Source organism: Coregonus clupeaformis, chromosome 2 (genome assembly GCF_020615455.1).
Source record: "Coregonus clupeaformis isolate EN_2021a chromosome 2, ASM2061545v1, whole genome shotgun sequence".
In the NCBI taxonomy this organism is placed as follows: Eukaryota; Metazoa; Chordata; class Actinopteri; order Salmoniformes; family Salmonidae; genus Coregonus; species Coregonus clupeaformis.
Genome location: NC_059193.1, coordinates 17608051 through 17632550, shown reverse-complemented (window position 1 = coordinate 17632550; position 24500 = coordinate 17608051). Strand labels below are relative to the sequence as shown.

Here is a 24500-nt window from a genome sequence, read left to right as displayed (position 1 = left end):
CTCTCCTCCAATGACATTGCTCTCTTCCTCCTCCTCAGACCTAAGCCCCTCCCCCAGCAGCCAGACAGTATGATAGGAGGGACAGGGGAGGTGCTAAAGCCCCCAAACACATCCACTTCCTCTTCCTCCCAGCTTCCTGTTGACCCTTCGATGTCCACCTGTCGGATGGAATGTGAAGGATGGGAGACTGGAGGCTTTACTTTCCCAGAATGCATCTGAACTGGGACCTTCCACTCTGCTATTTGGATTGCTGGGTTGTAGAGTTCTGTTGTCTGTTTTTCATCCATTCTTCTAGATCAGGGGTGTCAAACTCATTTTAGCTCAGGGGCCACATGGAGGAAAATCTATTCCCAAGTGGGCCGGACCGGTAAAATCATGGTATATATAACTTAAAAACAACAACTTCAGATTGTTTTCTTTGTTTTAATACTATCAACATAAAACATAAAGCTGGAGCCTGAGGACAGTGTGTCCAAAATAGTACAAGCACAACATCACTATTAATCATAAAACACCTGAAGTTTATTTGAAAATTCTAAAGAAAAAGAACACACAAACACACAATGCCTCAGTGATTCACATAACTGTTTCACAGATCACAGAACTATATCAGGGTGTCATTTCTCAGGCAGAAATGTAGATACAAATAATGAAATCCTGTTCCCACAACAAGTGCAAGAACCACAGAGTCAAGAATAGGTTAAATACACAAATAAAATAAAATCAATTAAAAACAATAGCACATCAACATAAAAACATATAAACATAAAGCTGGAGCCTGAGGACAGTGTGTCCAAAAGCACAACATCACTATTAATCATAAAACACCTCAAGTTATTTGAAATTCTGAGGACAAACAACACACAAACACACAATGCCTCAGTGATTCACAGAAGTATATCACAGATCACAGAACTATATCAGGGTGTCTCATGCAGCACTTTAAGTGGGGTTGCATTGTTTATTTGACTCCTGATACCTGGCATCTTTTAGCTTTCACCAGCGCATCAATATCAGGCGTCACATCCTGAGTGGCAGCCAACTTCAGGATGTGATTCAAGTGCTTGTGCGTGAGCCTTGAGCGCAGCTTTGTTTTATTCATGACGTTATCCATCTTTAATGACTTGCAACACAAAGCCTCCTGGTGCAAAATACAGTGAAAAGTCCAAAAATCACGTCCTCCATTTGCAGATTGCACTTTCTCTCTGAACTTTGTCACAACGCCTGCTTTTTTTCCCCGTTAATTGAGGGCGCACCATCTGTAGCCAGGCTGACAGCGGGGACCAGTCCACTCCGACCCTGTCCAGCGCGCCGACGAGTGCAGTGAAAATATCAGCTGCTGTCGTTGTATCTGTCATCGGCACCAACTCCACGAACTCCTCGGTGACGGTCAATGTGTCATCAACTCCGCGGATGAAAATGGCCAGTTGTGCAACATCTGTAATGTCCGTGCTTTCATCAATTGCAACCGAAAACGCAATAAATGACTTTACTTTTTGCTTCAACTGGCTGTCCAAATCCACTGAAAGATCGGAAATCCTGTCTGCAACTGTGTTTCTTGTCAGGCTGATATTTGCAAAAGCCTGGTGCTTTTCAGGGCACACAATCTCTGCTGCCTTCATCATGCATGTTTTTACAAATTCACCCTCACTAAATGGTTTTGAAGCCACTGCGATTTCATTAGCAATGAGGTAGCTAGCTTTCACTGCAGCGTCACTGATGTCTCGGCTGTGAGTAAACACAGACTGCTGTTTCTTCAGACCCACCAACAGTTCATTCACCTTCTCTCTTCTCCGCTGTCCTTGAAAGTTGTCATATTTGTCGGCATGAAGACTCACATAGTGGCGACGAAGGTTATATTCTTTCAGCACTGCAACATGCTGTGAACACACCAAATATACAGCTTTCCCATTCAATTCCGTGAATAAATAGAAGGATGACAATTTTTCTTGGAACACTCTGCACTCTGCGTCCACTTTTCTCTTTTTTGACAGAGACATATTGGGGCAATGAGGGTGCCAAAGCACATAATGTTAAAAGTAGAAGCCGTAATAAATATCGCGGGCAAAACAAAGTAGCTCATCCGGACTGGCTGCACTTGCTTGACCTATTTGTTCTGCCCCGGTATAAACAGTTTGCTTGCTTAACACAATTGCTATTGCGCCATCCAGTGGACACAATTGGAACAGCAGTTTATTTTATTGAAAAATTGCAGCTCATTTTTATACTTTACAAAATCATCTTGCGGGCCGGATTAAACCCGTTTGGGGGCCTGATCCGGCCCGCGGGCCGGACGTTTGACACCCCTGTTCTAGATGCTCTTCCATCGCTCCGACGTCCTCCATATCCATTTCTCCATCTCTTCGTCCATACGTTTCTCCCTCTCTTCTGTCTGATCTGTCTTTCGTGGTTTGAGCTTGGTTCATCCTGTTTCCTTTCCTTCTCCCTCTCCATCTTTCACTCTGCTCTGTGTCTGCAGGACCCTGTTCTTCTGGAAGGCTGAGGAGGCGGTTACCTGAGTGACATCCTCTGTGGTCACTCCCTTCCCAGACTCCTCTCTGTCCTCGGGGTGTACCTGCTATCCACAGGCTGGGGGTTCTGGACCTGAGAGCGTTTGGGCCGGTGGGACTAGCTCTGCTTCTGGACATGCCCTCTTTGGTTCGATCTCCTACCTTCCCTTCGTCAGCTCCTTCTCCACTCTCCTCCTTTTCTCTCTTGTCCTCGCTGGCTCTGATCCTTTCTCCCACCACAGCTGAGGCTTCTTCTCTCCTCCTCTTTGTTTCTCCCTCTCGGCTGGTCTCTTCTGCAGGGAGACTGGTCTGTTCTGCAGGGAGAATGGTCTGTTCTGCAGGGAGACTGGTCTGTTCTGCAGGGAGGCTGGTCTGTTCTGCAGGGAGGCTGGTCTGTTCTGCAGGGAGACTGGTCTGTTCTGCAGGGAGACTGGTCTGTTCTGCAGGGAGACTGGTCTGTTCTGCAGGGAGGATGGTCTGTTCTGCAGGAAGGCTGGTTTCTTCTCCCTCTCGGTTGGTCTGTTCTGCAGGGAGGCTGGTCTGTTTCCGCAGGGAGGCTGGTCTGTTCTGCAGGGAGGCTGGTCTGTTCTGCACTGAGTCTGTTCTGTTCTGCAGGGAGACTAGTCTGTTCTCCCTCTCGGCTGGTCTGTTCTGCACGGAGACTGGTCTGTTCTTTCTCTATGCTGGTCTATTCTTTCTCTCGGCTGGTCTGTTCTGCAGGAGGCTGGTCTGTTCTGCACGGAGACTGGTCTGTTCTGCACGGAGACTGGTCTGTTCTGCACGGAGACTGGTCTGTTCTGCAGGGAGACGTGTCTGTTCTCCCTCTCGGCTGGTCTGTTCCGCAGGTAGCTGGTTTGTTCCGCAGGGAGGATGGTCTGTTCCGCAGGGAGGCTGGTCTGTTCTGCAGGGATACTGGTCTGTTATGCAGGGAGGCTGGTCTGTTCTGCAGGGAGGCTGGTCTGTTCTGCACGGAGACTGGTCTGTTCTTTCTCTCAGCTGGTCTGTTCTGCAGGGAGGATGGTCTGTTCTGCAGGGAGACTGGTCGGTTCTGCACAGAGGCTGGTCTGTTCTCCCTCTAGCTGGTCTGTATTGCAGGGAGGATGGTCTGTTCTGCAGGGAGACTGGTCTGTTCTGCAGGGAGACTGGTCTGCTCTGCACAGAGGCTGGTCTGTTCTGCAGGGAGGCTGGTCTGTTCTGCAGGGAGGCAGGGTCCACTCTTCCTCCACACCGGTGATGTCCCACGCCTCTCTCCGCCCTCGCCTCTTTAGACAGATCTTGATTGGCTGCATCAGCTCCCGGGCTTCAGGTAGAGTTTCCTGTCGACAATGCCCCCGCCCCTCCCCGTCCTACAGGCTCGGACACCCCACCTCCTCTTCCTCTCTGGGACACCTCCACCACCACCTGCTCAACCTCATCTTAGCTGCTCCCCTACACCCTCCCCTCACTCCACCACCTCCTCCACTCCTGACTCCTCCCGCCTGCCTCCTCTAGACCCGCCTCCCTCTCAGTTTTTCCTCCTGTGATTGGGCGAGATCCAGGAAGTAACTGATGAATCCAGCGATGTTTCCCTCAAAGCGCTTGAACCCTTCTGCCTCTCCCTGCCCCCTGGTCCAAATCCTCCCCCTCCTGGTAGCCCCATCCCCCATATCTGGAGGGAGCCCCTTGTTCACATGCTCTGGGCAGACAGGGACACAGAGGGGATGGATGGAGGGATGAGAGGAATGGGGGGAGGACGTAAACAAGTTCAGATTCCCCAGAAGGCATGAGGATGGTAGAATGGGGATTGTTAGGGGTGTGATTTTCAGCTGGAGGGCAGTTTAGCAGGTGAGACAGGGGGTGTAGGGGATATTAGGAGGGAGGGAGCGGTACGGCGAGGGGAACAGGGACAATAGAACCAGAGGCCTCCGTTCCCTGGATGGGGTGACATTATCAACATGAGACACACTCCAGAAAACTGGCCCAGCTGAACCAGCGAGTGAGGTCAAAATGTCAGAGTCCACAGCGGAACAGAGGGAGAAGATGCCATTGGAGTCCACTGTATCGGTCACACTCACAGGTCTGAGTCCCTGGGTCTTTTTCATTCTGAGTTGATTTCACCTTCTCTCTGAGCCTCATGGTGAGAGCTTCTGCTCTTCTCTTCTCTCTCCTCCTATCTTTCTCTCTGTCTGAGCTTCACTGCTCTGCAGGGGGTCTATTTGCATCCCCACGTCCCTTTGTGAAAGTCCCTCCCTCAGTCTCTCCTCCTCCGCCAAGCTTTGACCCGCTCTTCTCCTTGACTGCTGGACCACATCCTTCACCTCCCTCTCTTCCTTGTCATCCCTCTTTCCGACTTTCACCAGTCCTTGGATGCCCAGCCTGGCAGCAGCGATCACCTCCTGCCTCTCCCTCTATCTCCCCAGAGTACAGCAGGCCCACCAGCCTCAGCAGGGCGCAGGCCCCAAAAGCCTGGAACTCCAGTAGGTGGCTCTGCCCACAGGGAGGTGGACAGGGCACATGACAGCTGGGGGCTCTGGGTGGATAGGATGCAACTGTGGGCCGGTACTGACACCCCTGGTAGAGGGAGAGAGAGCTGGATGGTGCATGTTTACATTCTAAGTGTGTGTGTGTGTCTCCATACCCTCTGCTTGGAGCACCATGTCACAGAACTGGCTGCAGCTCTGCTGCCTCTGGAGCTCTGCCAGGAGTTAAGGCCTTGAACCCTGGCCTCTGATACAGCCACATTCCCCCATCCAGCGACAGAGAGAGAAGGAGGGTGTGAGAAGAGGGAGGGGAGGATGGAAGAAGGGAGGGATATAGGTTGTGAGATGAGAGGATTATGTACTACAGTAGGCCTGTAAAATTGAATTTGTTGATTTGGCTACATCAGATGACACATTGGCTGATCAGACCATCTGTAAAAAGCATTTAGTTATGAGTTTAGACTAGAGGCAAGGCATAACGACTTCATTAAAGTTTAAAATGTAGGGCACAATCACATCATCCTTTATGTCATCTAAATTGCAATCTTGGTCGCACACTGACAGGTGCGGTGAATTGACAGCTACATAATCACAGCCAAATTAGCACGTTAACTAGCTAGCTGTGGTGATGTGCACCAGCTACCAACACTCGACTCAACCAATGAGTATATGGATAATATTTTAAGTGGTGGACCATGCAAATAGTTTGTTGAAGTGCACTCTGTATTCGCATGATAGAAATAACATTTGTTTAACCGTGTGATTAGCTAGCTAGCTAGTAGTAAACGTAACTTCACAGACATCTTGCACCAACAGCTGCTAACCTTTGCTAGGCTAGCTAGCTAATGTTAGTTAACAGAACAAAATCATGCATCACTTTACTCACCTATCCAAAGTCCCTCGATATGTCCTTTTCTCAAAATAAAATAAACTAAAAGCATTTTATTTTTATTTTTTTACAGGATATCTTTTTCTGTATTTAACTCTTAATTGACTGAAGGCTAGCCTACCTGTCATGCTCAATTTGGTGAGGTCATTGATTGGTCACTGAATGCTAAATGGATTGCTGTGTGTGCACCTAAACAATCTATGTGAAAATCCTGCTAAAAAAGCCGGATATTTGTGTAGTATGGACTGTAAACTGTACAGACAAATAACATTTTTTTCAAACCCAAACTTTATTCACCATCAATTTGCATCCCCCCCCCCCCAAAAAAAGAACGATTATTCCTCTTTTTCATGAATTGTATTCATCTAAAACAAACTGTGTAGATATAGGCCTAAGCCTACCAGAATTTAATCAAGTCACAGTCACCGACAGACAGTTATACAGGGCAAATAAATCTAGTCTAAGACATTAGAGCATTGTAGTCTAATTATTGCCTAGTTATGGTCCAGACTCCTAATCTGCACATTATACATAGCCCAAAGGGCTGTTGAACAGAACAGATGTAGGGACACAATTGAGGCAATCAAAGACAGAAAGAACCCTCTGGGAGTCAGGTGCAGATCTAATCATGATCTGATTATGAATTTCATCGCAAATTCCACAGGGAGATTCTAAAAACCTTTGATCCACCTTCAAATAGAATCTAATGGCACAGGTAGAAGCCATCCGAAATCCACGACTAAAATTCAAAGGGTTCCATTCCCTGTGTGTTCAAAAGGATCAGGGTAAAGGACTGGGGTTGAGGGTGCAGTATCCTTGTGCGGTTTGAGTCTTGGCCAACGTTCCTCGAATTTCTCAAAGAAGAGTGGATCAGTGAACGGCCCGGAGTAGATTATGTGCTGGATCAGGTACATGATTGCCACGACCATTGCACTGATCAGAAAGAACGGTATGAGCGGCCGCAGGTAAGCCCACACGACCCCCACCTCATATCCCAAAGATCCCAACCCACCTTGGTTACCAGTGTGAGAAGTGCGGCGAGACGAGCCTGGGAACAGGGTGGGAGAACCATCCCGCGCACCACGCGTGTTGGAAGGCGGGGGAGCGAGGTAATCCATACTGGAGTAGTAGAATGAACAGTGATGCAAAACTGTCTGAATATTTAAGTTATTTTATAGCCGGATGTCTTAAATTAGTCTAGTAATCCATTGGAAAAAAGAATGCAAAGAACATTCTCTAATTCTGTAGTTCCAGTGTCTTGTCACTCTCTAATCTAGTGCACCAGACAATTCCTGTGCTCAACAGCCTGGGTATGAGGTTGCTCTCTCTCACAGACAGCCACACACAAACACTAGTTACCCCCAGTGCTTGAGAATAGTCCATGGCTCATAAGGCCCTTAGCTCCGAGTTTGACCTGAAGAGTTGAATCAGCACGGGTCAACATTATTAAATCCTCACTAACATGCCATTGCCTCTGTCTCAATCTGTTCTTTAGTTTTCCTTCTCGTGCCCTGCTGTGTGGATTCTGGAAAAACATGACACTGCGCATGATTGAGAGAGCAAATGAAGGAGAGTGGGATCTTTAAATAGATGTAGTACCAGTAAAAAGGGAGCAAGGAGAAATAATCTGCTGTATTAAGTGCTTTCAAGTTTAGGGGGAGGGACACAGGCTGCATGCATACTGTACACCCTCTTGCATGCACTCTCTATTAAAACACTTATTCTCGCTCTCACACACACACGGAGTCATGATCCATCCTACAGCTGTCGTTAAATTGCATAGGCTAGTGTTTCCCCAACTCTGGTCCTCAAGTACCCCCAACAGTACATATTTTATGTTGTGGCCCCGGACAAGCACTGGTGGTCCTCTGTAGCTCAGCTGGTAGAGCACGGCGCTTGTAACGCCAAGGTAGTGGGTTCGATCCCCGGGACCACCCACACGTAAAAATGTATGCACGCATGACTGTAAGTCGCTTTGGATAAAAGCGTCTGCTAAATGGCATATTATTATTATTATTATACTTGTCTCTAATCATCAAGCCTTTGACAAGATGAATCACGAGGCTACAGCGAAAATGTGTGCTCTTGGGGAAACATGCGCTGAATACAACAGGTGTAGTAGACCTTACAGAGAAATGCTTACTTAACTAACAATGCAGTTTTAAGAAAAAAAAGTGTTAAGTAAAAAATAGATAAGTAACAAATAAAAATAAATAATAAAATAGCAGCAGTAAAATAAAATAACAGTAGGGAGGCTATATACAGGGGGCACCGGTTAGTTGAGGTAATATGTACATGTGGGTAGAGTTAAAGTGACTATGCACAGATAATAAACAGAGTAGCAGCAGCGTAAAAGAGGGGGTGGGGTGGGGGGTGACAATGCAAATAGTCCAGGTAGCCATGATTAGCTGTTCAGGAGTCTTATGGCTTGGGGGTAGAAGCTGTTAAGAAGCCTTTTGGACCTAGATGTGGCGCTCCGGTACCGCTTGCCGTGCGGTAGCAGAGAGAACAGTCTATGACTAGGGTCGCTGGAATCTTTGACAATTTTTAGGGCCTTCCTGTGACACTGCCTGGTATAGAGGTCCTGGATGGCAGGAAGCTTGGCCCCAGTGATGTACTGGGCCGTTAGCACTACCATCTGTAGTGCCTTGCGGTCGGAGGCCGAGCAGTTGCCATACCAGGCAGTGATGCAACCAGTCAGGATGCTCTCGATGGTGCAGCTGTATAACATTTTGGAGGATCTGAGGACCCATGCCAAATCCTTTCAGTCTCCTGAGGGGGAATAGGCTTTGTCGTGCCCTCTTCACGACTGTCTTGGTGTGTTTGGACCATGATAGTTTGTTGGTGATGTGACACCAAGGAACTTGAAGCTCTCAACCTGTTCCACTACGGGCGTGCTCAGTCCTCTTTTTTTCTCCCTGTAGACCACAATCATCTCCTTTGTCTTGATCACGTTGAGGGAGAGGTTGTTATCCTGGCACCACACGGCCAGGTCTCTGACCTCTTTATAGGCTGTCTCATCGTTGTCGGTGATCAAGCCTACCACTGTTGCGTCGTCTGCAAACTTAATGGTGTTGGAGTTGTGCCTGGCCATGCAGTCATGGGTGAACAGGGAGTACAGGAGGGGACTGAGCATGCGCCCCTGAGGGGCCCCTGTGTTGAGGATCAGCATGGCAGATGTGTTGTTAACTACCCTTAAAACCTGGGGGCAGCAGTCAGGAAGTCCAGGATCCAGTTGCATAGGGAGATGTTTAGTCCCAGGGTCCTTAGCTTAGTGATGAGCTCTGAGGGCACTATGGTGTTGAACGCTGAGCTGAAGAGATGGCTCAAATACTGGTAAGGGTTTACAAGTGCACATTGAGGCACTTTAAAAAAGGTCCAATGCAGCAGTTTTTAATCTCAATATCAAATCATTTCTGGATAACAATTAAGTACCTTTATTTTATTACAATTGTCAAAAAGAAACAAAATAGCTTCTTAGTAAAGAGCAATTTCTCAAGCAATAATTTTGCTAGGACTGTCTGGGAGTGGTCTGAGTGGGGAGGGGAAAACTGAAAACTAGCTGTTATTGGTCACCAGGCAGGCCAAAACTCCATCCTACCAAAACAGCCTGAAATTTCAGGGGTCTTTTCAAACAGCTCTTACACTACAAAGGCATGATCATTTTCCAATGATAGTATTATTCCAACCTCAGTGTGGAAATAGAAAACACAGGAAAATCAAATTTTTGACTGCACTGGCCCTTTAAAGTCCTCATATTCATCCCAGTCACGAACACACACACAAACCCAATACCTCATGTACCCACACACACACACACCCTGGTAATCTTCTCACAGCGTGAGACATGAGACAAAGGCTGAGCACATAAATGTAATAAACAATTTTTTTTTATCTGTGGTCAAATGTTCCCCATAGCCTTTTAGAAAGCTTATCCTGGCTTTAGAGTCAGCGCAATAGCAATGGCTAAGACTAACGGTTTGGGCTATAATATTGGCCAAGGTGTGGACTCAAAAGCAAATTCAGAGGGCTAAAGAAACAACATTTTAGGCAATTCAAAATGTAGATCACTTGAAAAGAAAAGGAGAGCTCCTAGAGTGTGCAGCTCTCCTTTTCTTTTTCAAGTGTTCTACTCCGTTAGCCAGCACCTCGCCTAAATAGGTGTGTTTCTTTTGCCTCCATATTAATCTGAAAATGTAGAAACATATACAAAAAAAATTGGGTGGAGGGGGGGGCACAAGACTGAGCAGACCACACAAAGCTTAAAAGCCTTCTTGACTATTAAGGTGTGAATGTGTTTGAAGAGAGGGAGTCTGGTTACCCAGACAGACTAAGCTGTACCCCTTTAATTAGATGTGTTTATCCCCAAGTACACATCTCCAGCTGTCACACACACACACACACACACACACACACGCACACAAACCATGATACTTGATAGCACAATGAAGAAGTCTATGGGTAACGCTAGTTATCATTGGCTCACGAAACTACCTCTAACTTCCTTCTTGCTGGACAGAGACATAAAAATGGTATCCACAAGTTCATCTGACTCTGGGGAAGTAGATAAAGGGCCTCACTGCCAACATCCCGAAGTATCCCTTTAACATCAAATCTGGTCTGAGAAAAGATCTTTATTTTATAAAACAGTATTGCCAGTTACATACTCTTACTGAAGAAAATGAAACTTTTCTGAGCCAAGGCAAGTTCATCATAATTGTACATGAATAGGCAATGCTACAGAGAAACGATGCATGTGGAAACAATATTAAAGAAACAATGATGATTAGTCTCCTTTGCAATTAAAGGAAAGTTGTAAAAGCAGAATAAAAAAGTAGAATAGAGATTGCATAATGCTTCACCCACCACTCCCAAATCAGAAAACAATATTAAAAATGCAAAACACGGACACAAAAGTAAAAAAAAAATACCAAAATGTGCTTTTCATTTTTCCCCCCTAGTCTATGCTCAAGTCTGGTCCTGCTGTCTGTCTGTCTATACTTGAGTCACCTCTGAGGAATCCAATTCTCCAGAAACATAACAAGTGTAATTTCTAGAGAAAACCAACCCCTTTCTCCTTTTCAACCAATGCCATTGCAATGGGTCCATATGTACAGCACATTGTTCTGGCTAGTGTAACAGTAAGTACTGACTGAACTAGTGTTATTATTAGTGGTATAAGGGGTTCAGATCATTGCTGATAGAATAAGTATATTTCTTAGAACAGACTATTAATGTCTAACATGCGGAATCAAGAATCTGCCAGTTCTATGCAAAATGTTTATAATGGAAGCATTCAAAACAACCCACCCTAGGGAACAGGCCCCAGGTCTGTAGTGGGGTCCTGTATAATAGTGTGGGGAATGCGTTCCTAGTGTTGTAGTTTAGTGTTGGAATGTTATCTAGTGTATGAGCAATGTAGGACTAAGAGCTGTGGTGCTTGTTAACAGTGTGAACAGCATCTTCCAGCTACCTGCACAGCAGCAGCAAAATCCGCACTCTCACAGCCATAGTTAACCACATACAGACTCAGGAGTGTAAAAAACAGCAATCTAACGTTCTTATCACGTTAAAATGTTTTATATTAGGTATCACTCAACAACTTAAAGAGAGGCAGTTGGTACATCTGTAAAAGCACAATTGAAAAGAACCAAGACAAAAAAATGAAATATTTGCAAAAGGAGTAGAAAACACTTGAAAGCACACAATATGAAGTCCTTAAAAATAAACAGGCTCATATGGGTTGTTTGTTTGTTAACAAACAAAAACTCATGCACACACACATCCCTCACACACAGGTCTCCTGAATGACTCTCACTCACACACCGGCCTCACACTCTCTCCCAACTACCCCAAAACCAACCAGCCCGTAAGATAACTAGAAAATATGAAAATAACTCCTTTACAAACAAACATTCCGAATCTATGAGGACCGAGCCCCATTGGTCCACCAGCCACTCATGACCTTTCCACTCACCAATCCCAATCTGGGCACTACTTAAATTAAAATCAACCTTAAAAAAGGCATAGACACCTTCCTCCCCAATCAGACATGTCCTCTTTTATATCAGGATGCAGATGATGGCAGCGACCTGATTCACGACGACAAAGAAAACAACAAAACATTTGAACGAGTATGAGGATTCTAACGAACAACAGGAAACGCTAATTGAGCCAAATGTTGGATGTAAGTAATCATAGAAAAAACTGAAATAAACAATGATTGTCAAACAAAGACTATTGCCTTGAGAAAGGGAATATCAATATCATTTAAATAACAGGGAATATATTTCTGACGTTACTATGGTGTGTGTCGTCAGTTTGAGTGTTAAATATCACTCTGATTGCAACACAACTGCTTTCTTTGGACGCCAACCCTCGTCTTCATAACCACATAGCCTTGTGATGGAAGGAGCGAGCGAGAGAGAGCGAGTCTGTGGGTCTCTAGTGTTCTCTCCTCAGTAGCAGTGGTAGGGCTGGGGCAGCTCACCCTGGGTAATGCACACCATCAGTTTTTCTGGAGGAAGAGGAGAGGAGGATAAATAATACATGTTATCAGTGCATGTGGTAATATTTCAAAAAGAGTCAAACAAACCGCACACAAGACGATTTTGTGGTACAAGTATGTCAGTCTATACACAATATGCCAAAATGCAAATGCCTAGGGTATACTGTTAGCTTTAGGGTTTATGATACACCGCAATGCACAAGTACAAGTCCAGATAGCATACTATACCAGTGTGAAAGCCTTCAAATCAGTTTTTACTGCACATTATACTGTGTACAAAACCAAGGTACTGAAATAATACAATATAGACAGAGTTAGAGCAGAAGTGTCATTATAGGTTCTAAAGAGACAAAGGATGGAGATATAGAGTCCATGCAGGACAAGAGGTGAAACGTACCATGCTGTTACATGCAGAGGGGGAGAGGGGAGGGGGGCTAACCATCGTAGGAGTCCAACAGAGGCAGGGAACCCTTTCTGCCCCCATACACCCCACGCTGAGAGACGGAACGAGACAGACAGAGAGAGAGAGAGAGATTGTGGAAGAGATTTCGTGAGTAGAGGTAGTGGTCGTCAACCAAAAGGCAAAATAGAGATGTTTTAAAAAGGTGTGAAGGAGAGAGAACGGGTTAGTAAAGGCAAGTGTGTTTAAGTGAAATAAACAATTTGTACAGGGCGGGGGGGTCTGTTACCTGTAAAGTGTCTGTGGTGTCGAGGGAGTTGTCCAGAGAGTGTCTCCTCTCCCGCTGGTCCAGTGTAGAGTAGGCTTCTAAAAACGGAGGGAGGAAGAGCATGAATCAACATTGATAAAAAAAATATTAACAAATCTAATCTTTGGCCTTAGCTTTGACAGTGTTTCCATGGATACTCACCAGGGCCTAAGTCATTCAGTGGAATCATGTCTCTCTTCGTCCCTGTTGAAATAACAAAAGCGATTACATTCTGTTCGCTTCCCAACAATTCCTACATATTTTATGTCTAACTTTAACTTGCTGTTAAAGAAGCAAGTCAGTGACGCAAATAAAAATTTAACTCTATTCCAAGAGTCTCACCTTTGTCTAGCATTGGCATGGTAGTGTCCTCGTAGGTCCCGTTGGTGCGTGTGGAGGGGCCGTTGGCGGGGGGGTTGAGGTTCACCATGAAGTCAGTCTTCTTCCAGCCGTCCTTCTCCAGGGGGCGCCGCAGATCCTTGTGCCCCCAGATCAGCTGTAACACTTGGCCTGCCCCACGTACCTCCCGCTCAGAGCGCTTACTGCAGGACCAATAGACATACACTCCGTTAGACATGTACTGTATAGACCCACTATGACCTATCCATCTCAAACAAACACGTACACACAAATGCTAACAATATACTTGTTAATGAGCTTCAGTTCAACACACACACACACACACACACACACACCTCGCTCTTACCCGTCCTTATTGATGAGCACCAGTCTCTCGATGCCTTGGGAGGCCCTGAGGGTCTTGGCGGCCTCCAGGCTGTTGCCCAGCACCTCAGTGAGCGTGCTCAGTACAGACACCACCGTCTCCTCAGACAGAGGTCGTGCCGACTGGCTCTGGCCACCCGGCAGGTCTGCCACCAGGTGGGGCACAGCGTGCTTACCTATGGAAGGACAGGACGGCTCAGATGCAGAACACAGACTAAAGAGCGGATCTGAAACAATCCAGGAAGGAATGGCATTCTTTCTATATGCTGATGAAGCTGTTTTTCCTCATGTGAAGTTGTGATACCTAACATGCGAATCTGATGCACACACCAACTTACCGAGCAGCTCGCGGTTGCGGTTGTCGATGGCCAGGTTCCTCAGGGCTCCGGACATGGCTCTGACCACACGGTCGTTCCCATGAGCCAGCAGCTCTGCCATCATCGGGAGGCCCTTCTCCAGACGTACCGTGGCCCGGATATACCGACCATACTAAGGGACAGAGAGGGAGAGCGGTGGTTAGAATCATTACCATTCTGAACACTGAGTAGTCATCTTGCGGAGAAAGCATTGGGGTAATGCTACGAATCAGACAATGAGATGCGAGAGGAGGTGGAGATTCAGGGAAAGGTGAGAGATCAGAGGCTGTCCACTCACAGTCCAGCGTCCGGCACACAGGTTCTGTATGGCCCCGGCTGCAGCCTCCAGTACAGAGGGGTTCTGGCTCTCTCTCAGCAGAGATGTGTACACACGCACCACCTCTGGCTGGAACAGCAGCTCATAGCCTGGTAGGAAGAGGGGTTTTAGGAACTGATTCTACGTATTGCATGTATGCTGTGTTTTCAAAGGGTGGTTTGACTCACCTTTGGCAGGCGTCGTCCTCTTTGGGATATCAACCTGGTCCGCACTCCCGTCATCCGCATCTTTCTTACCTGGACAGAGACAGAGAGAACAAACAATCTAGAGATCATTCTGATCGAGGTAGATGTAAAAATACATTTTAGGTGCATTTGAATCTGTTCCACCTCAGCCATTTTTCATAGATGCAAATTCTCCTCAGAATGACATCATGGTATCATGCAAACATGGGCACTAGTTGAACAGCATGCACTCAGTGTGTCAAGTCCCACCTACACATCTACTGACTAAGGAAAGGGAAATGTTAAGACCAGCCAGCGTAAGGAAAAGCCCTTATTCAGCCGCAGTGCAATAGAACACTAAGAACAGAATCTTACCTTTGGAAAACCACTCATCTAAACAGGACAGGAACAAAAGAAGGGGGAGGACAGAGGGAGGAGGGACGGAGAGAGAGTGAAAAACAGAAATAGTATGCCAGCTACCAACAAGCACAAACAAACCCGTCAGATCCACAAAAGCAAAACTCAGCCCCCGGCACCCAAAAAGCATACACTGAGTAGGATTACGTTGCCACTAACCACAGATCTAAGATCAGTCTACAGCTTTATCCCCAGGCAGGACTGGGGAGCGGGTAATCTGATCCTAGATCTGGGGTTAAGGGAACTTTCTACCTCTAGCCACAGAACACACAGGGTGAACTACAACCTTTAACAGGCCGGTTACTGACCTTTGCCCTTCCTTGAGCTGAAGCAGCTGGCCTTGTTGGATCCGGGGACGGGGCCCTGGTTTAGGGGCGCGGCCTCCAGGTAGCGCTCGCAGCCGGGAATCTCCCGGTGAACCTGATAGGACAGATTTCTCAGCAGACACACACTGTTCTCCACCAACTACACAGAGAGAGAGGGAGAGTTGAGGTTTTAAAGGGTCTTTATTCAAGCATGTCATTGGGAAAGAAATTAAGAAAATTTACAAAATAATATGTATAATCAGGTTTAAGCAATCAATTACCTTGTTGTCCACATCTTTGCGGTTGATCTGTGATTGGACAATGTACATGAGTGAGTCCACCAATCCCGTGCACTCCCTCAGCTTCCGCCTGGCCTCGCTACGTTCTGAGCTCACGTTCCTTAACAACAACAGAAAGATAAGCTAAAATGTTAATGGTTTATATTTTCCTCAGATCCAATACCTATTCCCCCTTTCATTCTCTCCTCCACTGATCTCCTGCCGTCCATTTCCTCTCCCCCCACGTACCTCAGACAGCCAGCTGTGTTGGTGAGGGCCGTCTCCCACTCCAGGTGTCGTGGTTTGAGGCTTTCTTCTCCTCCGTCACTTCCTCTCTCCCAGCCAGAGTGCGGCACCATCACCTCGTCAGAGAGGGTGTGTAACGCGTGGTCCACGATCTCCATCTTCACAGAGTCGTGAGACGATAGGTTCCACAATGTGCCTGAGGAAGAGAATGCATTCTTCATCATTTTCATGACTCTCTGGTCTCTGAGTCCAATAACGAGGTACAGGTAACTGCCAAAATAATGGAAACCCTTGAGTAAATGAGGGATACAAAGTACACTGCTCAAAAAAATAAAGGGAACACTTAAACAACACAATGTAACTCCAAGTCAATCACACTTCTGTGAAATCAAACTGTCCACTTAGGAAGCAACACTGATTGACAATACATTTCACATGCTGTTGTGCAAATGGAATAGACAACAGGTGGAAATTATAGGCAATTAGCAAGACACCCCCAATAAAGGACTGGTTTTGCAGGTGGTGACCACAGACCACTTCTCAGTTCCTATGCTTCCTGGCTGATGTTTTGGTCACTTTTGAATGCTGGCGGTGCTTTCACTCTAGTGGTAGCATGAGACGGAGTCTACAACCCACACAAGTGGCTCAGGTAGTGCAGCTCATCCAGGATGGCACATTAATGCGAGCTGTGGTAAGAAGGTTTGCTGTGTCTGTCAGCGTAGTGTCCAGAGCATGGAGGCGCTACCAGGAGACAGGCCAGTACATCAGGAGACGTGGAGGAGGCCGTAGGAGGGCAACAACCCAGCAGCAGGACTGCTACCTCCGCCTTTGTACAAGGAGGAGCAGGAGGAGCACTGCCAGAGCCCTGCAAAATGACCTCCAGCAGGCCACAAATGTGCATGTGTCTGCTCAAACGGTCAGAAACAGACTCCATGAGGGTGGTATGAGGGCCCGACGTCCACAGGTGGGGGTTGTGCTTACAGCCCAACACCGTGCAGGACGTTTGGCATTTGCCAGAGAACACCAAGATTGGCAAATTCACCACTGGTGCCCTGTGCTCTTCACAGATGAAAGCAGGTTCACACTGAGCACGTGACAGAGTCTGGAGACGCCGTGGAGAACGTTCTGCTGCCTGCAACATCCTCCAGCATGACCGGTTTGGCAGTGGGTCAGTCATGGTGTGGGGTGGCATGTCTTTGGGGGGCCGCACAGCCCTCCATGTGCTCTCCAGAGGTAGCCTGACTGCCATTAGGTACCGAGATGAGATCCTCAGACCCCTTGTGAGACCATATGCTGGTGCGGTTGGCCCTGGGTTCCTCCTAATGCAAGACAATGCTAGACCTCATGTGGCTGGAGTGTGTCAGCAGTTCCTGCAAGAGGAAGGCATTGATGCTATGGACTGGCCTGCCCGTTCCCCAGACCTGAATCCAATTGAGCACATCTGGGACATCATGTCTCGCTCCATCCACCAACGCCACGTTCCACCACAGACTGTCCAGGAGTTGGCGGATGCTTTAGTCCAGGTCTGGGAGGAGATCCCTCAGGAGACCATCCGCCACCTCATCAGGAGCATGCCCAGGCGTTGTAGGGAGGTCATACAGGCACGTGGAGGCCACACACACTACTGAGCCTCATTTTGACTTGTTTTAAGGACATTACATCAAAGTTGGATCAGCCTGTAGTGTGGTTTTCCACTTTAATTTTGAGGGTGACTCCAAATCCAGACCTCCATGGGTTGATAAATTTGATTTCCATTGATAATTTTTGTGTGATTTTGTTGTCAGCACATTCAACTATGTAAAGAAAAAAGTATTTAATAAGATTATTTCATTCATTCAGATCTAGGATGTGTTATTTTAGTGTTCCCTTTATTTTTTTGAGCAGTGTATATTGAAAGTAGGTGCTTCCACACAGGTGTGGTTCCTTAGTTAATTAAGCAATTAACATCCCACCATGCTTAGGGTCATGTATAAAAATGCTGGGCAGGCCATTATTTTGAATACCATGGCTTTGCCCCCATAGGATGCTAATGCCCCCATCCACAGGGCACGAGTGGTCACTGAATGGTTTGATGAGCATGAAAACGATGCAAACCACCAACAACAAAACACCAAATGATGGAATTTCAAATGGAAGAATGGTGTTGCATCCCTCCAATACAGTTCCAGACGCTTGTAGAATCTATGCCAAGGTGCACTGAAGCCGTTCTGGCTCGTGGTGTTTGTGTTTCCTTTATTTTGGCAGTTACGTGTATATACAAAACATTAGAACACCTCTTCTTTCCATCACAGACTGACCAGTTGAATCCAGGTTAAAGCTATGATCCCTTATTGATGTCACTTGTTAAATCCACTTCAATCAGTGTAGATGAAGGGAAGGATTTTTAAGACATGGATTGTGTATGTGTGTCATTCAGAGGGTGAATGGGCAAGACAAAATATTTCAGTGCCTTTGAACGGGGTATGGTAGTAGGTGCCAGGTGCACTGGTTTGATCGTGTCAAGAACTGCAACGCTGCTGCGTTTTTCACGCTCAACAGTTTCCCGTATCAATAATGGTCCACCACCCAAATGACATCCAGCCAACTTGATACAACTATTGGAAGCAGTGGCGTCAACATGGGCCAGCATCCCTGTGGAACGCTTTCGACACCTTGTAGAGTCCATTGTCTATACGAATTGAGGCTATTCTGAGGGCAAAAAAGGGGGAGGGGGGGGGGTGCAACTCAATATTAGGACGGTGTTCTTAATATTTGGTATACTCAGTGTAGGTTATATAACTGAAGTATAGTAAGAATACTACACGGTTGTACTGGTGTTTCACTGTCCCATAAGTAGTACGTATTAGTAAAGCTGGGTTCTCCCCAAAGAATGCAAGCGGGGCCACCTTGTGGACTAGATGCGTCACTATGTAAAAAAATTAAAATACAAAAATCAACACTATTTGTTATCATTTAAGGCTCTAGATTGCAGGAAATGGCAGTTACAGGTGTTAAAAAACGCAAACATCTCCAAAAGGGGAAAAGAGCCCCCTTCCGGCCTTCCCCCTGCCTTACTCATCAGCACCACCTTGTTAAAAAACCCTGTAGAGCAAGTGAGAGAGTAGATATAACAGTAGTATTACCTGTAATGGTGTCTGTGAGGTCTTGCTCTCTGGTCTTCCTCAGTAGCCTGACTAAGGCAGGGATGCCGTCACAGTTCTTGATGGCGATCTTGTTGTCGTGGTCTCGTCCATATGAGATGTTCTTGAGCGCCCCGCAGGCCGAGTGGTGTACGTCCTTCTTGGGGTTGTCCAGCAACGAGACCAGAGCAGGGATCCCCTTTAGACGACGCACCTCCGATTTCACCTACAGACAAACACAACCAACATGGTCATACATGAAACCTATCCTAAAACATATGCTGACAGCAGTGCTTTAATACTTGCAATATTCATCATGTCAATAAAAACCTGTGTTTGCAGGTACACAAGGTGTTGTGTTTTACCTTGTCATTCTTGAAGGTGAGGTGCTGGAGGAAGGCAGCAGCGTTGGTTTTGACCGGGTCCAGTCGGTAGTTCAACATGGCGATGACCTCAGGAAGCTCTGGCTGTCTCCAGGAAGTGGGCGGGCCCTTCCTCAGGGTACTGTCCAATGATGCCATACTTCCCCTCTCCATCGCCATGTTGACGCCCCAGGTGTAGGGGTCGACTCCTCCCATGTCCCCGTCCAAAGTGTCCTCACAACTCCTAAGGGACAAATGGAAGCTCAGACGGGACTGTGTTGTGTGTGTGTGTTGGTATGCGAGTATTGCGTACATATACTGATATTGGAGTGATTTGGGTGTGTACTGTAACCATTCGTGTGTTTTTATGTGTGTGTGTGTGTGTGTGTGTGTGTCTACCTGAGCCTGCGTCTGTCCAGTCCACCAGGGCCTGGGCCTAGTCGTGGCATGGTGCCGTATCCTGGATGCATGGTGGGAGGAGCCATACTGTACTCCATGTCGTCATATCCCAGACTCCTCTGGTCATCCTCCACGCCATAGTGGCCCTGGTGGGCGTAGCGCATGCCCCCCAGCTCCAGGGCACTGCCCACACCCCTCACCCCTCGCCCCACCTGGGGCTGGGCTACGTAGGGGTCCATCTGCTGTCTGCTGGGGGCGCGGTACCCAGAGTCCAGGGTCCTGTACCCATCCGCAGGTCTGGAGAAGATCAATTATCCCAAAGATAAGGTCATCTTCACAAAAGGAATACTTATTGAAAAGCAGTTTGTAGCATTTTTCTTTACAGTGCTCTTTAGCACTTTTACAAACTTGAACAACAGTGGCAATGTGCCTCATCTAGCGGTGTAGCGCTTGTTAAACTCTTAACGCAAGTAAACAGTCTGTCTGACCTGTAGCGGTCGTCCACGCGTGTGCCTCTGCTCAGGCTGGCGTAGGCCTCGGAGGGCGGGGCGCTCCTGTAGTCGTCGTACCCCCCCGCGGGGCCGTAGTGGTAGTTCCTGGGGACCGTGGCTGTGGGGTAGTCACCCCCTCCACCCTGCCTGTAGGTTCGGTCCAGAGTGGCACTGTAACCACCCATGCCCGAGACGGATAGTCCTCCGTCGATGGACATCGAATCAGAGGGCAGGACGGTACGTGAGGTGATCACCTTCATCTGAAGAAGAGGAAGTACATCACAATGAGACAGGAAGTTGTAGAGAATCTTTTGTTCGCCATGGAGGAAATTATTTTCAGTTACATATTAGTTACAGTACAAAATGTGTGTACCACGTTCCCTGCCCGCCGTCCATTGGTTCCATCGTCTGAGAAGACGGAGTGTGCTTCCTGTGAATCATCTTCTGGTGTGCAGCTCTCGTCTAGAGCGTCATGCGCTGGGTCCACCATCCTGTACTGTAATACACACACACACACAATGTTACACACACACAGAGCATCACACACACACACACACACACAACCAGTACACACACTCACCTGTGTCCCATTAATGTATCCCTCACTCAGTTTCAGTCGTTCTATGTCTGCCTCCCCCAGGCGCCCGTTCTGAGTAGGAGAGAGAAACCGTCAACCAAGAGAACACACTCATATCCACAGGTGTCTTTAGAGACATTACGGAGGATCCAACTGGGCTATAGCCTAGGCTACAACATCTCCTTACAACCATCCGAACACATTAACCAAACTGACCCCGTTTTCTTAGTACCTCAGCGTCATGGACCACATTTGAATACTTTGACATTGCATCCTTCCTTTCCTTCCCCCTTCTTTGAAGTAATCAATGACCCAACCATTGCCTTTCTTTCACCACTCATTTTATGTTCGATCACTTTAATGAAGGCAGGAAGGAAGGAGGATACAGACAAATGCTGGGCCTGTGCTGCAGACTCACTTTAGCTGTGTGGCTGGGTGTAATGCCTGCTCTGTCCACAAGGGGTCAGGCCTGTTCCTCCACAATATAGGAGCCGGGTTTGGAAGTATTAGTCACAGGAGGAAAGGTATATTTCCCTTCACATTCTAAAGCTGTTATGGTAATAAGTTAACAACAGAGATAGCTGTGTATGTTGGTGTCTAAACTTGGAATGATACATTGTTATAAACAAGGACACCTAAACCGAGAGAGGCAACACCCACCCAATGGCAGTCATGAGACATTGCTTAGCACGCTGCGAGACTCAACATGGGAGAGGAGACTGACTGGACAACCTAAACAAACCAATTAGCCCTGCTAGGATTATAAAAGCAAAGGCAACCCCTTCATCTTCCCTATCAGCTGATGTTTACTCAGTAAAACAGAGGAATTCTCCATGTCTCTTCAGGGCTCTAATTGCATGGTAAAGCATCCAAACATATGATTACATAACATATGAGGTCACCTATGAGAATCACATTAGGAGGGCACCACATCGAGTTCTTGAAGCGACCCCTCTTTTAGTTGATACTGTGTACTGTTTAAAATGACGAAATCTTCCAGAACATTTGACAGGTAGAATGAGGCTGCATGCATGACAACTGACAGCATAATTTCAGGTACAACAGTTTGGACAACATGCTGGAGCGAAGATGAGAATAGCTTGAATTCCATGACAGAGGTCTGCAAAGGTATGTAAGGGTGGTATGAAGGTTGTGTGTGCGTGTGCGGGTACGGTAAGTAATGTTGGAGTTATGCAGAGGTGCGAGATGCATGGCTTGTTAAAACTGTAGAGATATCTAAAACAGACACGGTAGTGTGTTAAAGGATAAGGGTTGAATTGCAACACACAGTTAAACCACACACAATCTAGAGTGCTGGTTGGGGTGGAGGAGTGGAGCAAGGGATGGCTAGAAGGACAGATGAGGGATATATGAACGGATGGATGACTGGTCTTCCGCCTGAATCTAGAAAGAGGCTTAGGAAAGGTGCAAGCCACTAACAGAGTATTTAGGGGGTTGGGGTGTCAGGGGAAATTTCCCCTGGGGAGATGGGCTGCGGTGTTACCTGTGTGTGGGGGAGGGGGTGGGACGGGGGGCTGGGGAGGCGCACTCTCCTCCTCTCCTCCTCCAGCGCTCTGGTCAGCTGTTCAAACTGCACCTCCTGCTCCCTCACCGACTCCAGGAGGGCCGCAGCGCTCTCACACGGCTCCATACACTCTACAGAGAGAACCGCGTTACACAGACGAGCGTTACACTACAGGGAAACATTGCACACGCACACTCCATACACTATAGAGAGAACACTACACAGTCTCCTCCATAGCATACAGCTCTAAAGCAAAGAGCAGGAAGCCTCAAATCTCATGAAATCCCTGAGAGGTTTGACCTGCTGCCAAAAGAAAGAAGAGCAGAGATACACACCTTCACCAGGGGGGCGTGGCTTTGGAGAAGAGGTGAGAGGTCAGGCCAAGGTCAAAAGGTTGAGCCCTAGTTGCAGGGGCTCATGGGTAGAGTAGATGTAGGTCACCAAACCACAAGGCCCAGAAAGAAGAGGATGGACAGGGCAAAATAAACTGCAGAGGGACAGAAAGACCGAAGTAAAGAGTGAAAATCTAATATTTACAGTTTAATATTGCAGTAAGAGAATCTCTAAACAACACGAGTATGGAGAGTTAAACACACACACACATGCTGCTGAGAAAAGAAAACTCACTCCTAAAAAACATATGTGAATACTACGTATGGTGTGTATCTGTTCATGTGGTGAACAGCCAAGTGGCTATCCCTCCAGACACAATGCAATGGACACACCTACAGTGGGGAGAACAAGTATTTGATACACTGCCAATTTTGCAGGTTTTCCTACTTACAAAGCATGTAGAGGTCTGTAATTTTTATCATAGGTACACTTCAACTGTGAGAGACGGAATCTAAAACAAAAATCCAGAAAATCACATTGTATGATTTTTAAGTAATTAATTTGCATTTTATTGAATGACAAGTATTTGATACATCAGAAAAGCAGAACTTAATATTTGGTACAGAAACCTTTGTTTGCAATTACAGAGATCATACGTTTCCTGTAGGTCTTGACCAGGTTTGCACACAATGCAGCAGGGATTTTGGCCCACTCCTCCATACAGACCTTCTCCAGATCCTTCAGGTTTTGGGGCTGTCGCTGGGCAATACGGACTTTCAGCTCCCTCCAAAGATTTTCTATTGGGTTCAGGTCTGGAGACTGGCTAGGCCACTCCAGGACCTTGAGATGCTTCTTACGGAGCCACTCCTTAGTTGCCCTGGCTGTGTGTTTTGGAAGACCCAGCCACGACCCATCTTCAATGCTCTTACTGAGGGAATGAGGTTGTTGGCCAAGATCTCGCGATACATGGCCCCATCCATCCTCCCCTCAATACGGTGCAGTCGTCCTGTCCCCTTTGCAGAAAAGCATCCCCAAAGAATGATGTTTCCACCTCCATGCTTCACGGTTGGGATGGTGTTCTTGGGGTTGTACTCATCCTTCTTCTTCCTCCAAACACGGCGAGTGGAGTTTAGACCAAAAAGCTCTATTTTTGTCTCATCAGACCACATGACCTTCTCCCATTCCTCCTCTGGATCATCCAGATGGTCATCTGCAAACTTCAGACGGGCCTGGACATGTGCTGGCTTGAGCAGGGGGACCTTGCGTGCGCTGCAGGATTTTAATCCATGACGGCGTAGTGTGTTACTAATGGTTTTCTTTTCGTCCCAGCTCTTCAGGTCATTGACCAGGTCCTGCCGTGTAGTTCTGGGCTGATCCCTCACCTTCCTCATGATCATTGATGCCCCACGAGGTGAGATCTTGCATGGAGCCCCAGACCGAGGGTGATTGACTGTCATCTTGAACTTCTTCAATTTTCTAATAATTGCGCCAACAGTTGTTGCCTTCTCACCAAGCTGCTTGCCTATTGTCCTGTAGTCCATCCCAGCCTTGTGCAGGTCTACAATTTTATCCCTGATGTCCTTACACAGCTCTCTGGTCTTGGCCATTGTGGAGAGGTTGGAGTCTGTTTGTTTGAGTGTGTGGACAGGTGTCTTTTATACAGGTAACGAGTTCAAACAGGTGCAGTTAATACAGGTAATGAGTGGCGAACAGGAGGGCTTCTTAAAGAAAAACTAACAGATCTGTGAGAGCCGGAATTCTTACTGGTTGGTAGGTGATCAAATACTTATGTCAT

The 24500-nt window shown here is 47.0% G+C and overlaps 1 protein-coding gene across 7 annotated transcripts in view; it reads right to left on the bottom strand.

Moving 5' to 3' along the window:
• Window positions 1–10472: 10472 nt before the first annotated feature.
• LOC121533839 (catenin delta-1) overlaps window positions 10473–24500 on the bottom strand; it is a 34327-nt gene continuing 20299 nt past the window's right edge. For 2 of the 7 annotated variants that reach the window (XM_041840129.2, XM_041840144.2), the window contains 21 exons: window positions 22708–22859; window positions 22352–22503; window positions 20851–20919; window positions 20644–20766; window positions 20268–20530; window positions 19780–20076; window positions 19384–19624; window positions 19022–19244; window positions 15903–16095; window positions 15657–15774; window positions 15379–15535; window positions 15029–15046; window positions 14657–14725; window positions 14451–14578; window positions 14135–14285; window positions 13780–13972; window positions 13416–13615; window positions 13236–13277; window positions 13056–13132; window positions 12806–12860; window positions 10473–12375 (listed from right to left, as the gene is read on the bottom strand). In XM_041840129.2, the coding sequence (XP_041696063.2) occupies window positions 12317–12375; window positions 12806–12860; window positions 13056–13132; window positions 13236–13277; window positions 13416–13615; window positions 13780–13972; window positions 14135–14285; window positions 14451–14578; window positions 14657–14725; window positions 15029–15046; window positions 15379–15535; window positions 15657–15774; window positions 15903–16095; window positions 19022–19244; window positions 19384–19624; window positions 19780–20076; window positions 20268–20530; window positions 20644–20766; window positions 20851–20919; window positions 22352–22498 (2823 nt within the window). In that variant the 5' untranslated portion in view covers window positions 22499–22503; window positions 22708–22859 and the 3' untranslated portion in view covers window positions 10473–12316. Of the gene's footprint in view, window positions 12376–12763; window positions 12861–13055; window positions 13133–13235; window positions 13278–13415; window positions 13616–13779; window positions 13973–14134; window positions 14286–14450; window positions 14579–14656; window positions 14726–15028; window positions 15047–15378; window positions 15536–15656; window positions 15775–15902; window positions 16096–19021; window positions 19245–19383; window positions 19625–19779; window positions 20077–20267; window positions 20531–20643; window positions 20767–20850; window positions 20920–22351; window positions 22504–22707; window positions 22860–24500 lie in introns of all 7 variants that reach the window. The other 5 variants (XM_041840163.2, XM_041840172.2, XM_041840153.2 and 2 more) reach the window with 5 other exon arrangements.